The 14,389-nt window shown below is 45.2% G+C and overlaps 1 protein-coding gene across 6 annotated transcripts in view; it reads left to right on the top strand.

Moving 5' to 3' along the window:
* Positions 1-14,389, top strand: part of NTRK2 (neurotrophic receptor tyrosine kinase 2) — a 528,847-nt gene that overhangs the window by 56,020 nt on the left and 458,438 nt on the right. For all 6 annotated transcript variants that reach the window (XM_086961298.1, XM_086961302.1, XM_086961301.1 and 3 more), the window contains exon 5: positions 1,195-1,263. In XM_086961298.1, the coding sequence (XP_086817424.1) occupies positions 1,195-1,263 (69 nt within the window). The remainder of the gene's footprint in view (positions 1-1,194; positions 1,264-14,389) is intronic.

Below are 14,389 nucleotides of genomic sequence, written 5' to 3'. Positions count from 1 at the left end.
GTGAATCAGCTCGGTGACTGCAGGATACAAATACAGACAGCAGTACAGCTTTGTGTCTGCAAATAGGCACACGCCTTGTGCGTTTTTCACATCTAGAAGTACAGCCAGGTGTCATCTTTGTTCCTCATCCATCACACTGCTAAGAGCCGTGTCTCATAGCAGAATAACTGCGCCTCAGTGCTCCTCATGCACAACATGGAACACTTCCCAAACAGGATCAAAACAAATGCAAAACAGCTTTCCAACCACACACCCTACACAATGTAGCGCCATCCATGTCAGCAAGCGCTTCTGAACCCCACATAGCAGTAGTAAGCGCTATATAAATGGTGCAATACAATACAATTTAATTTACCCGTAACAAAATACCATATTGTGGGGCATATTTATTAAAAAGTTGTGTAGCCCTTGCGCTACGCACTGGGCGCAAGAGCGACACAGCTCTTAAGTTTGATTTATCAAGCTACTCAAGGACACCTTTTGGGCCATGCGTGGCTTGATAAATCTAGAGTAACGCAAAGCAATGCAAATTGCTTCGTTGCTTTACTCTGCCCCAGGAAGGCATCCCATGGGTAAAGCATGGGTGTTTCCATGCATCAACCCTTGGATTTTGGTGCATTCCCAGATTTCCATTACTGGGACAACTGGAAGTGCGTCAAAATGCCACACCTCTCCAGGTGAGGCGTAACAAGGAGAAATATCTTTATTTCTCCTTGTTCCTTCCTCTTTCAATGTGTGCTGCATTCAGCAGCACAAATAGAAAGAGGGTAATACATCAGAGGATTGTTTTTGTGCAGGAAGGTGTCACTTTCTGCACAAAAACAATCTTGCTTACAACACAGGCACCGTTACACCATGTGCAAGGGGGCCTGTGTTGGACCCAGGCAGCACATTGTGCGCCACTGCCGGGAAAAAGACAGGAAAGCGCCCTCTTATGTTACATATGGTGCATTTCTGCCCTTTCCCTATCATGCAGCACAGAGCAGCAAGTTGATTTGCTGCTCTGGGTGATTATTTCATAAATAGACTCCTGCCTCTTTTGGACTTGTTTGTGCTTCGGCAGTTCAGAGACATCGAAGAATCATATATCCAAAGATCTCACTTGAACGTTATGCCCAAATGCTAAACTGCATTCCTGACCTCTGTACATTTTAATTTCAGTTCCATTTTTGACCCATGTCTTTTCCCTTACAGTAATTTCTCCAGGAACAAGCTAGCAAGTTTATTTAAGAAGTCATTTCGTCATCTCAACCTAACACACCTGTAAGTATTCCCATATTTGTCTGTTTCAAAAGATGATCAACTGTAGGCAACTGGAGTGGAGACTGGTATGTTTGTTGGTTGGTGGGAGCTTGTTGGTGGTAGTGGATGTTCTATTCTTCTTTGACTTTATGTTGTTCTATTTGAAGCTTTAAAGTGTGCTGCTCAGAAGTGGTAAATAAAAGGTTATGTGTAATGCTAGCCTCCTGTCTTGACATAAAATTATTGAGATGTTATACGTGCTTAGTGCACTGAGCTCAGTAGAGATGCCTCTGAGGGTATGCCTACTAGCAGCAGGAGAGGCAGAGTCGCCGAATGTTACTATTTATCGGAGTCAGAAGATTTTCACTAGATTTGCATTGAGGAAGGCAAAGATGTATTGTGATGACTAGTAAATATATGTAGATTTTTTTTCAACATCACTTATATGGGTTTTCAGTCAGCCCTTTTCATCCAATGGTCTTTTGTAGTTTCATTCACATTTCACCCACTTTAGCCACTGGTTTACCTATCTGTGAGCAACGGCATTCTGTTCTTGCCCAATTTGCCCATCCGCACAACAAATAATCCCCTTCAGGGCCAAGGACTACTCAGGCTGTGTGCGCCTACACATGAAATAATATACCTATTTTGGCAGTGCGACAATGATAGTTTCCCTACAGTACATGCTTTCATACTAAACGGTTCAGAAATAAAATAAGGAATGGCAGAGTCAGCAGCCAATGCAAGATCTGTAGGGTTTGCTAAAGTTTGTTTTATTTGTGGACAATCTTATGGTGCCCTGTGTATTGTTCACAACCATCAAATAAGGTATTACGAGTAGTGATAGGAGAAAAAAATAAAGGCACAGAACACTGGCTTCATTCAGATTCTCAGCACTGCCAGTCCCAAAATTTGGGAAGAACAGAATAGCCTCAGAGTCGAGGCGCCTGCGGGAAAATGTCATAAGTCACAGAGGGCAGGAGAATAATACCATCACTTTTCTGTCAATTTATGACTCGGATGAAACCCCATGGAATATGTTGGGCAATTTTGTCTTTTATAAAGAAACACATAGCTTCAGGTTGCAATAATATGCCCTATACTGGAAGATTTGCTAAAATATGTACATTTTACTGTCTATCAGAGGGCACTTGCTGACTTATATTCTGAGCATTTTACTGGCTCTTTCAATAGGAGTTTATTGGCTAAAAATGGAGCAAATATTGCACCTTTAAATGACAATCATCAGCCTAATTCGGGTGCAGTTTTGTATCTCTTGGAGTCGGCTCCACGACTCCTACAAGCACCTTTGGAGCACTTCCCACATAATGACGACAGAAGCAAGAGCTGAATAAAACATGCATCATTAGTTAATAATGTCACTGTGGTTTAGAAGGGAACTGACAGAGCTGGCTAAATCGTTTTCAATCTGGCGCCTTGCAACGTCACGCCTGGTAGAAATCTCGTGATTGAGGAAGACATGCTGGGGGACATCATGGCTTCAATCGGCCTAAATTTTAGTAGCAAATCCATGATGCGATTGAAGATAATTTCCTTGGGTGGGGTAACGGGAACTTCATGTTCACATGAGAACAATATAATAAATAACATACAATGCTAAGGGATACGCCTGCACTGATGCTTAGAAATTTGCACTGATGTGAACAGCCTTTCGCACCTGTCGCAAATGCGTCTCTTGATGCTATCTGCAACATTGCATTGTATTATGCCGCCATGCTATACTAATGTGAGGTCCTTTCTGTTGCCCATGTCTGGGTACATAAATGCTGATGAGAGACACTTCATATCTATCATGGGGTCTTTGCTATATACACCTTACTTTACTGAGCAAAAAGCTCTTTAGAAGGCACATTTGTTCTTGGCTGCAAAATGTGACTAAAGTGCAGCTCTCACAGAGGAACTTTGAAGTTCTTTCTCAAGAGTGATCCTTCTTGTATGTATTTTTTATTTTGAATTTTACAGAGTTTTATATAGGGCGAGCTTGACCCGAAGATGTCGGGTATCAAAGCACTTTACATAGCACCAGTTGCATTACATGAGGACACATTTATTATTTTTATTTTTTTGTTAGGCACAGGGAGATTAAGTGATTTGCCCAGAATCTCAGGACGTTCAGCGTTGTTGCAGAGACTCGAAACCAGTTCCCCGGATTCGAGGTCAAACTCCCTAGCCCTTATGCCAACTCCTCTCCCTAATGAAATGAAATGCAGTCCTTGTTTATTGCAATTGTTTTTGCAAACCTACACCCATCCTTGTCTGAGCCACTCCTGTGTGGATCTCCATTGAAATCCTCAATAGAGTGTGGGGTTTTCATCTAACTTATAGACTGTTTGGTTCCAATATTAAACAATTGAGTGCACTATTTTCTCCTTCATTAAAATTATAATTTCCCTTCTGTTAATGGAATTTCTCTGATCTATTCGAGTACATGATGTACTTGACCTGCACTCCAGTTTAGTGATTCTGTTGACTCCATGTTTTGTTGTTTAACTGCCTCTAAGCAGGACATTGTTCGTGGAGACAGGCGATACTAAAATGTTACTTGCGTATTTCTTGCATTTTCTCATCAATTATTAACATGATTTCTACTTGTTGTAAGATGGAATATATTATCTTTATTAGAGGCCAGTCTTTAGATAACAGCAGAATATCCTTTCTACTCATGATATTGCTCGTATATGACAAAGCTGTCAGCCTAAAAGGTAGCATATTTAGTGCTGAGGCGTTCTAGAGGATATGAGTTGGTATTAACGTAACATAATGTGTATTTGTTAGGCATTTTGGTGCTGAAAAACAGATAGTATTGTTACCTAACTCAATGGTACTCATTTTATTAACCTCAAGAGGATGAAAGGCTGAATGGACCTGCTGGGCCTTGAGCCTGTGACCACGAGGTTGAACACAGGCCCCTACAGTGGGCACATTAGTCTGCTAAGCCACCAGACCCGGCTAGAATACAAGAATGCATTTACTGATATTCTTAACAAAAACCCAGTATTGGTACAGAAGCCGTCAACCCCCCCAATCCTCCCCCCCCCCTCCCCGTCCACTCCACTCCCCCAATTGCTTTACAGGCATGCACCCCTACCCCAAGTAAATACAACTGTCGTTCTCCAGTATTAGGGGTGTCTTTCATAGATTCACATGCCTGAATCATTCCCCGTCGTCAGAGTGGGAGTCCCACGGTACATAAAATAGCAATAATATGCCATAATTATACAGTAAAAACCATTAGCATAAACCAGGAAGTAAAGTAGTCAAGCTACAGTAGGAAAAAAACTTCCACATCTATGACTATCATAGTCATTTTGTATAGTCCAAACTACAGCCAATCAGGCGCCAGCACCCACCAGAATGTTCTCCCCAGAGGCTTAGGCTCTCAGATTTTCTACCGCACGTCGTGTGAAGGGAGTCTCCCTGAGCTCTGCTCAGTTTCTTTTGGAATATCTCTACTTTCTGGTTAAAATGTCTTCAAGGAAGTCTCTGTTCAGAGCCTGCGAATCCTGTGGTAAGCTCCGGCTTTTTAAAGAGGATCCTCATGAGAAATGTATATATTGTCTCTACCCAGATCATCTAGTCAAAGACTGTAAGATCTGCAGGAAATTTCCTCCAAAGACCCTCAGAGACAGAGAAGGTCGATTGCTTTTGTGGCTACAAAGGCTAAAGGATTCTGATAAGGCTGTGTCTGATGTTGACAGTATTGCCTCGGGTTCCACTTCAGTGTCTAGGAAGAGGCCTGCGTCTGAACATCAACCATCTTCTGAGGCTAAGGTTGCTAAGAAAAATCAACCTACAAAAGGTTCTGACAAACCTTCATGTTCAAGGGCTGCCTCTTCAGGCAAAGGCTTGGAGAGTTCTTCTCATAAAAAGCCCGCCAAGAATTTGCCTCAGAAAACTGTCCAGAGTTCTTCTCAGGACTCCTCTTTTCAGACGCCTTCCACTGTCAGCTCGTCGACGAAGACCTCCGCCGATGCTTCATCCACGTCGACGATGACCTTCTCATCTCCTAAATCGTCAATGATTATGACGACGGCGGCGTCTTCCCCAACTATGGTCTATGTTACGGTAAGGCCTATCTCGTCGACGACGGCCGTCGGCGATTCCTCGTCGACATCGAGTCTGAAAGCCTTGCCGTCATCGAGAAGATCGGCAGCGACAATATCGTCGACGGCGCTGCCACCGACGAAGGTCATTCCGACGACGACTAGCGTCCCGTCGACGAAGGCCTCCACGTCGACGATTAAAATCCCGTTGACGAAGACCAATCCGTCGACGACGGCCATCCAGTCGTCGACGGCCATCCAGTCGTCGACGATCATACCGTCGACGAAGAACATACCGTCGACGAAGAGCATACCGTCGACGGAGATGAAACCGTCGACGAAGGGCGTACCGTCGACGAAGGGCGTACCGTCGACGAAGGGCGTCCCGTCGACGAAGAGCGCACCGTCGACGAAGGGTGTACCGTCGACGAGGGACGTACCGTCGACGAAGGGTGTACCGTCGGTGAAGGGTGTACCGTCCACGAATGGCGTACCGTCATCGAAGGATGTACAGTCGACGAAATCCATCCTGTCGACGACAGTTTCAAAGGCATCTATAATATCGGCCACTGACACATCGGAAAACGCGCCTTCGACGCCGCAGTTATCATCCTGTACCGCGTTGCAAGTATGGTCTCCGTCTACGGTTTTCTTTACACCAAAACCGACGATGCAAGTTCCTGACCGTCTTTTGGACTCGGATAGTGAGGAAGAAACAGATCAGAGGTTTGGAGTGGCTACAAGTCCTTCTGAATTGAATATCCAGTTGAAGGAGGATGAGCAGGAGGAAGATCATCCAGCGGTGCAGATGCCATCCCAGGTGGATTCCTTGCCACTCACTCAAGTGCCTATGGCTTTACTGTCCAATCTCCAATACATGTTGGACGATTACTACAGGAGGTTTCCACCTTCAGAACCAGCGGGCTCAGAGCCAACTACTCCTAATACTGAGGTTCCGACACCAAATTTGCAGCCAGTACTTCCTACATCGCCTGCTTCACAGGTACAGGGGGAAGGAGCCGACCCTTTGTCTTCTGAGGAGGAGGAACAAAGGGAGGAAGGTGAGGTTCAAGATGAGTCGGAGTGGGATGAATATCAGGAGCACACACCTTCCCCTTCGCGCCAAGCAGTTTCGATTTCTCCACCGGTGGACGTGGTTGGCTTCCATCTCTTGATGGAACGCGCCACTAAACGTTTTCATATAGATATGGAGCATAAAGAGCAAGATTGTTTTCTTTATGACTTTAAAGACCAACCAAAGAGACAGATTAAGTCAATTCCCATTATTGATTTCATCTGGCAGGAGGGAATTAAGGTCATGGCAACACCAGCATCCATTCCTCCAGTCCTACCACGTTTGGAAAAGAAGTACAGGGCACCAGACAAATCTCCAGCATGCCTTATAGGACAGCCTAAACTGGACTCTGTAATAATTCAAGCGGCACAGAAGAGGGCTAGAAATCCTTCGTCCCAGCTGACGGCCCCTCCTGACAGGGATGGCAAACGCTTGGATTCTATAGGAAAACGCGTCTCTACAATGGCGGCTACGACAGTTCGAGCGGCAAATTCATTGGCCATATTAGGAAGATATGACCGGCAAATGTGGTCTGATATCGCACCATATCTTGATCTTCTACCTGAACCTTCAAAGACTGAGGCGCTCAAGATACTTCATGAAGGCCAAAGAATCTCGGAGGAGATTATTGATTCAGCTGTGGATGTGGCCTCAACAGGTTTTCGGCAGCTGGCAGGAGCTGCAGTTCTTCGCCGGCAGGGTTGGCTGCGATCTACTTCTTTTAGGCAAGAAGTACAACATAAAGTACTGGATTTACCATATGATGGTGAATATCTGTTTGGACCTCAGGTAGAAGAAGCCTTGCAAACTATAAAGAAGGATTCTGAAACTGCGAAATCCTTAGTGTCTCTTCAATTTCGAAAGCCGCCCTTTCGAGGAGCGAGAGGACGGGGAGTGTCCTCTACCAGAGGTGGATATGGCCAGCAATCCTCTTACAGGCAAAATAACCAAAGATACCAGACTCAACGCTATCAGTCTTACAACCAAAGAAAGCCTTCCTATCCCCAAAACAAAGGTAGAGCAAGTTACCGTGGAAAGGATAAAAGACAATAAAATTTTTCACCTGCCGCCACCGCTGCCCTATTCAAAAGAAAAAATTGGAGGGCGAATATCCAAATTTTACTCAAGTTGGCAGTCAATAACATCAGACAAATGGGTCCTAGACATAGTGTCCAGGGGTCATGCCCTAGAATTCGAGAGATTTCCCCCAAACGTTTCTCCAAAAGGACCCCCCCCAGCTCACCTGAAGGAATTATTTGCTCAAATCAGAATAATGATGCAGAAGGGAGCGATCGAGAGCGTGCCTCAAAAGATGAAAGGAATGGGGTTTTACTCCAGATTCTTTCTGATAAAGAAAAAGAATGGAGAGTGGCGCCCGATTCTAGATCTTCGCGCTCTGAACAAATACTTGAGAAAATTGACATTCAGAATGTTATCGCTCCAGGAAATATTGCATCTTTTGGCAGCAGGAGATCACATGGTCACATTAGATCTCCAAGATGCGTATTTCCATATTCCAATTCTACCTCGTCACAGAAAGTTCCTGCGCTTCAGGGTGGCTGGCAGGGATTACCAATTCAAGGTTCTTCCTTTTGGACTACGATCGGCGCCAAGAGTTTTCACCAAGGTTCTGGCTCCGGTAGCGGCGCATCTCCGGCTACAGGGAATCCAAATATTCCCATACTTAGACGACTGCCTTATAAAGGCCAGTTCTCGAGCAGTCGTTCATTCGCATCTGCAACAGTGTCTACACCTGTTCAAATCCCTGGGCCTCTCCATCAACCAAGAAAAATCCAAACTGCAACCGTCACAAAGACAAGCCTTCTTGGGAGCAACTTTGGACACTCAGGAACTTCGGGCCTTTGTCTCGGAGGAAAGGCAACTCAGGATAAAGGACATGGCACAGAAACTGTTGTCAAAAAAGTCAGTTTCTGTTCGGATATTCAAATCCTTTCTGGGGATGGTCTCTTCTTGCATCCCATTGCTACCGAACTGTCGCCTCAGAATGAGGCCCCTACAGGAAGAACTGACCCAGCAGTGGCTACAGGTCTCAGGAACGTTCGAGGATATGATCAGGATCACACCGACAATGCAAAACTCTTTAAGATGGTGGATGCAAAAACGACATCTTCAGAAGGGGTGTGCGTTTCTCCAAGAGCCACCAAGCCTCACCATCACGACAGATGCCTCTCTCGAGGGCTGGGGAGCGCACCTTCAAGGCCTCACTATCAGTGGCAAGTGGACTGCCCTGCAACAGCGTTGGCACATAAACCGCTTGGAGCTGAGAGCCATTTTCCTGGCGCTCAAGGCGTTTCATGCAGTCATTCAAGGTTCAAATGTGTTGATAAAGACGGACAACACAACAAGCATGCACTACGTCAACAAACAAGGGGGAACTCGATCTCTCCTCCTCTCCCAGGAAGCCCAGGAGTTGTGGACGTGGGCTTTGGAACACGATGTACATCTTCAAGCGGTGCACGTTCCAGGTATAGAGAATGTCTTGGCAGACACACTCAGCAGAACGAAGGTCTCCACTCACGAGTGGGAGCTTCATCAACAGACGGTGGAGCGCATCTTTCGACTATGGGGTCGCCCAGACATAGATCTATTTGCTACAAAGACCAACAGCAAATGCAAGCTCTTTGCAAGCTGGCATCCCTAAAAGGACTCTCAAGGGAATGCGTTTTCTCTGGACTGGTCCCTAAGTTATGCGTACGCATTTCCACCAATCCCTCTTGTACCCAGAGTTCTGCGGAAAGTGAAGAAGGAACCGTGCAGACTAATCCTAATTGCACCCAGATGGCCACGCCAATATTGGTTCACGGAACTCCTCCTACTATCAGAGTGCAAACCAATTCAATTAGATCCAGTCCCGAACCTACTCAGTATGCAGGACGGTCAGGTCTGTCACCCAGATCCAGCATCTCTGAAATTAGCAGCCTGGCGCCTGAATACCGGGAGTTCGCCCACTTGAACATCCCAGAAGAATGCAAAGAGGTACTGGCCAAGGCGAGGGCACCGTCCACAATAAGGACTTACAGTCTAAAATGGAGACGTTTCTGCATTTGGTGTCAGGCAAACGGACTTCACCCGTTTTCAGCAACACCGGAAGAGATTCTACCGTTCTTCCTACATTTGGCAAAATTAGGTCTCTCTCACGCAACTTTAAAGGTGTTCCTGGCAGCGATATCCAGATATCGGCAAGACGGTACTACTTCCTTGTACTCGACTAGGATTGTACAACAATTCTTCAAGGGACTCTTTAGGATGTTTCCTCCAATACGTCGACCTCCACCAATGTGGCATCTCAATGTGGTCTTGGCACAACTTATGCGTCATCCTTTCGAACCCATTCACAAGGCTGACCTCAAATATCTCTCGTGGAAAGTGGCATTGTTACTGGCGTTGACATCCGCCAGAAGAGTCAGTGACCTCCAGGCCTTTACAATCCAACAGCCTTTTCTGCAATTTACAAGCGACTCTGTAGTGCTCCGCACTAATCCAAAGTACATTCCCAAGGTACCCTTGGAATTCCACCTCAATGAGCCTATAATTCTGAAAACATATTTTCCTAATCCGCAATCACAAGCAGAAAAAGCATTGCATACCTTGGATGTCAAGAGATGTCTTAAATTCTATCTGCAGAGAACATCCGCCTTGCGCTCTTCCACTCAGCTGTTCATCACTTACGGGACTATTCGTAAGGGGCAGGCAGTCTCTAAACAGACAATTGCAAGATGGATTTCGTCTGCCATTGCCTTTTGCCATTAGCAAGCGGGACGACCGCTGCAAACAGCTCCTAGAGCTCATTCCACAAGAGCAATATCTTCATCAACGGCTTTGTTTGCTGGAGTTCCAATTCAGCAAATTTGCAGAGCGGCTACTTGGGCTAGTCGCCATACATTCACCAAACATTACTGTCTGGAGACAGCCAGCGAAGCAGATACCTCTGTGGGTCGAGCAGTCCTGCGGAACCTTTTCAAATAAGGTGAGCCTCTGTTTCCCACCTCCTTTTTTACTGTCAGGCTCTGTTATGCCATGTTTGTTACTTTTGCTTGCAGAACTGTATTCTACTATACGTAAACAATATGTGTATTTTCAATTATACTGTTGTATGTACTATTCACTGGCAAGCTGGACAAACATGCTCATCTGCCTGACAAGGATGTACTGCTAGCTACTCTGATTCAGGCATGTGAATCTATGAAAGACACCCCTAATACTGGAGAAGAACAATAGTTACTTACCTGTAATCTGTGGTTCTCCAGTATTGGTGTCTTTCATAGATTCACATGCAACCCGCCCACCTCCCCTCAGAGGCTCTGTTAGGCTAATTTGGGTTACCTTCACTCCTTGCGAGAAAATCTGAGAGCCTAAGCCTCTGGGGAGAACATTCTGGTGGGTGCTGGCGCCTGATTGGCTGTAGTTTGGACTATACAAAATGACTATGATAGTCATAGATGTGGAAGTTTTTTTCCTACTGTAGCTTGACTACTTTACTTCCTGGTTTATGCTAATGGTTTTTACTGTATAATTATGGCATATTATTGCTATTTTATGTACCGTGGGACTCCCACTCCGACGACGGGGAATGATTCAGGCATGTGAATCTATGAAAGACACCAATACTGGAGAACCACAGATTACAGGTAAGTAACTATTGTTCTTTTCACTGGTAACCTAATTTTTTTTGTGCCCAGTGCACATGACAGTTATGCACACACACAAAGGAATACACCTTTTGGATAGTTCTGAGACCAAAAGTGTGTATCTGTGGTCGGTAGAGGTTCGCCCAGAGTGCCTTCCTAGCACCCAGGACTGTGGTCTGTTTTGCAGGACTTAATTATGGGATGGTGGTGGCAACTTGCCATTTTTCTGATTTGTAGAACAGAACATGCCTTTTTCTTGTTCCTGCAGTGTGAGATGCCTACAAGTTCTCAATATGGTAAATCTACCCTACCATGATGTGCCTGGACCTTGTACTGACATCCCCGAGTGAGCGGTGCGCCTTCTGGGAGCATATATGGTGATGGGGAGTGCAATTCTATGTTTAATGCAAATATGTGACCCTGAAGCCAGTGGGATCTATTTTATAATGCCCCTGGAAAGGCAGCAAACAAAATGGAGGCTAAGAACAGCCTCCCTAGACTGACACAGTGTATTGCTAACATTCTTGAGCTTTGGGTTTATAAAGAAACACTAAGCTGGAAGAGGAAGAAGACAAGGCTGCTTAAGTTGTGCAGCAGGGAGCCTTTTAGAAAAGGCCTATTAATGGTCTCTTCCTGAGCACTACCATTGGTTTGATGGAAACTGTGAGGAGGTGGAGACAGTGTTCTCCTTTGTTGTACAAGTGATCATGAAGGCTCTCTCCCAGAGTTGCTGCTTGCAAAGGCTGATAGCTGCCAAGCACAAGGTTTTCACACATGAGTCTGCTCATGTTTTGTGTGCTCAAGTTTGAGAAATCTCTCATTACTACCTTATGTGGCAACCATTACCAAAAGCAAAAACTGTGCCTGTTTGGCCGAGGAGAGATACGATAGGCAAAAGAACCGCTTTGTACATTAACCAGGATTCTGACAGTGGAAACATCATTCCCTGTCTTTATTATGACTATAAAAGTGGGACCAAAAGTTCACCACTGGGTTCCAGATTTCTTGCTGACCAATGGGGTAGGAATCCATGAGGTCAAGGGTGTGTGTCACTAACAGCCAGTCAGTCAGAGATGAGGGGCCATTATTTTGGAAGTCAGTAAGGAACGGCTGGAGAAGCTATGGAAATGTCTCAGTTCTGGAGCCTGCCTGGCCTATTGTGGAGCGGTGCTGGAGCTGATCTAAGTGCTGGAGGAGGTTTTCTGCCTCTCCGATAGCTGCTAAATCACCATTGCTGCACTGTGCCCAAGAAGAAAGAGAGGGATCGCCGGAGGAGCTAGCCTGACTGCTAGAATGGTCTCTCATTCCCCCAATCGATGCTTAAGCCATAACTGAGCAAACACAAGGAGATGATGAACGGAGTGCTGAAAGTTTTCAAACGCTCACCCCCAGTCACAGATCTGGGTTGAATCCATCATCATTTTTTAGCTCACTTCGCCACCACAGTTCAGACCCAGCTATATGCAAATTAGTCTTGACCCTGTGCCTCATGGGAACAGTCCAGCCCAAACTGCCAAGCCAGGTCTTCCCTGAACCAGAAACAAGCATTCTGGAACCGGTTTCTGGGTAACACCCTTCATCAGCCAGGCTAGCTTGATTCCAGTGCCAAACTGAGCAAGGGACCCACGTCTGGACATGCCCTGCCAACTTAGGGCACACAACGCAAACACAAGGAGATGATGGACAGAGTGCTGAAACTTTTCTGACAGTCACCCCCAGTCACAGATCTGGGTTGAATCCATAATCATTCTTTAGCTCACTTCGCCGCCTCAGTTCAGACCCAACTATATGCAAATCCATAACTGCTGCACTGCAAGGGATCACGGCCATGTCAACAGCCTCCAGAGACTGTACTGGAGGCTGTACTGGAGGTACCAGGTCTTGTGCTGACTCTTCCAGCCAGTATAGACTCACTGAAAACCATAGTTTCATCGACAAGAGAAGTTTGTCTCTTCATTTGATTGAGAAAGGGGCTTTTGCTTTGGGAATGCGCCACACCCACTTGGCCAGTCGTTGTCTGTACAGAGCTTCCGCACAATGTCAGAGGAAATGGGGCCATCACATACATACCTGGGTGTGAAGGGAGTGAGGGCCTCATGCTGGGGTCCTCGGTACTGCTAATCTCAGGTAACTCCAGCACCTATTAACTTGTGCAGACCAGGTTTTATGAAAAGCAACCGGGTGTTGCCAGTGACCGTGGTATTGAAGGACTGTCCTGTGGGACAACAAAATAGATGTCTGACTAACCTTTTCTCAATGAGCCTGCACCTACAAGATTGTTCTAAATATGGTACCTTTTGACCTAGTTTTCCTGTAGTACCTGTTATAGAACCCTGTGCACATACCTTTCTGTGGTATTTTGTTTTAGTGTATTAAAGTGCTCCTTCTTCAGTAGTGAAAGTGAAGTGCCAGTCACTGTGGAAAACCCTCAAACCCTCCCTGTAGTCCAAACCTAACTACTTACTTGCTTTCTAACAGTTCTCACTGGGTAAGGACCACCTTTGTGCAATGCCCATCTGACTGCCCTCTTACTTCCCTTTCTTCTTGTCTCCTCATGTAACGGTATTTTGTCAGTTCTTCTAGTGCTGTGAAGTAACCAAGAGTTAACACTAAGCACTATACAAAACTTACAAAAAAATAGAGCATTTCCTGGAACAGGAGTGAGCATGGGGCAATTCAGTAGCTACTTTAATCCTACAGAGTCAGACAGAAAAGCTGTAGCTAACTGAGGGGATTAAACACAAATTCAGCATTACATTACTATTTTTCTAATTTTAGAGCCATATAACGTATGCAAATATTGTATTGATTTTAGGGTGGATGGGATCAGTTCAGTGTTTGAAGAGACATCTCATTTAAGTCAGTCTTCCGATTCGGTGTTTATCCGAAAAGAGTTTGGCCTTTTTGGCTAGTGCGGACGGTGAAATATCGATTTCCCTGGGCAACTGGAAATCTCAGGTAATAGATTAGTGTATGAGTGTATAACTGTTGTATGATAGACTAATAACATTGTAGAACAAACACTGACAAAGACAATATTTGTCACCTTTAAAAAGAGACTGCAAACCCATTGACTTTGCCAATGCTATTTTTCTATTTTACATTGGCTTTCCATATACACACTCACATATATATATAGGTATGTCATGAGACATGTAAGTGTTTGCAATCCTTCTTGGAATGGTGATGTATGTTTTTACCATCCCACGATTTGCACGTGAGCTCATGCTTATGTTGTAATACAGTAGCGGCCATTTTGCCTATTTTAATTAACCTTTGCAGCATGATCAAATGCCATACTAGAGCGGTGGCAGTGCACAGATGCCAGGCCATTGGAGAAAAAATAAATAAACAGACAG

This window comes from Lissotriton vulgaris, chromosome 3_1, assembly GCF_964263255.1.
Source record: "Lissotriton vulgaris chromosome 3_1, aLisVul1.2, whole genome shotgun sequence".
Taxonomy (NCBI): domain Eukaryota; kingdom Metazoa; phylum Chordata; class Amphibia; order Caudata; family Salamandridae; genus Lissotriton; species Lissotriton vulgaris.
The sequence above is the reverse complement of the archived record's forward strand: the minus strand, read 5'-3'. Positions and strand labels throughout refer to the sequence as shown.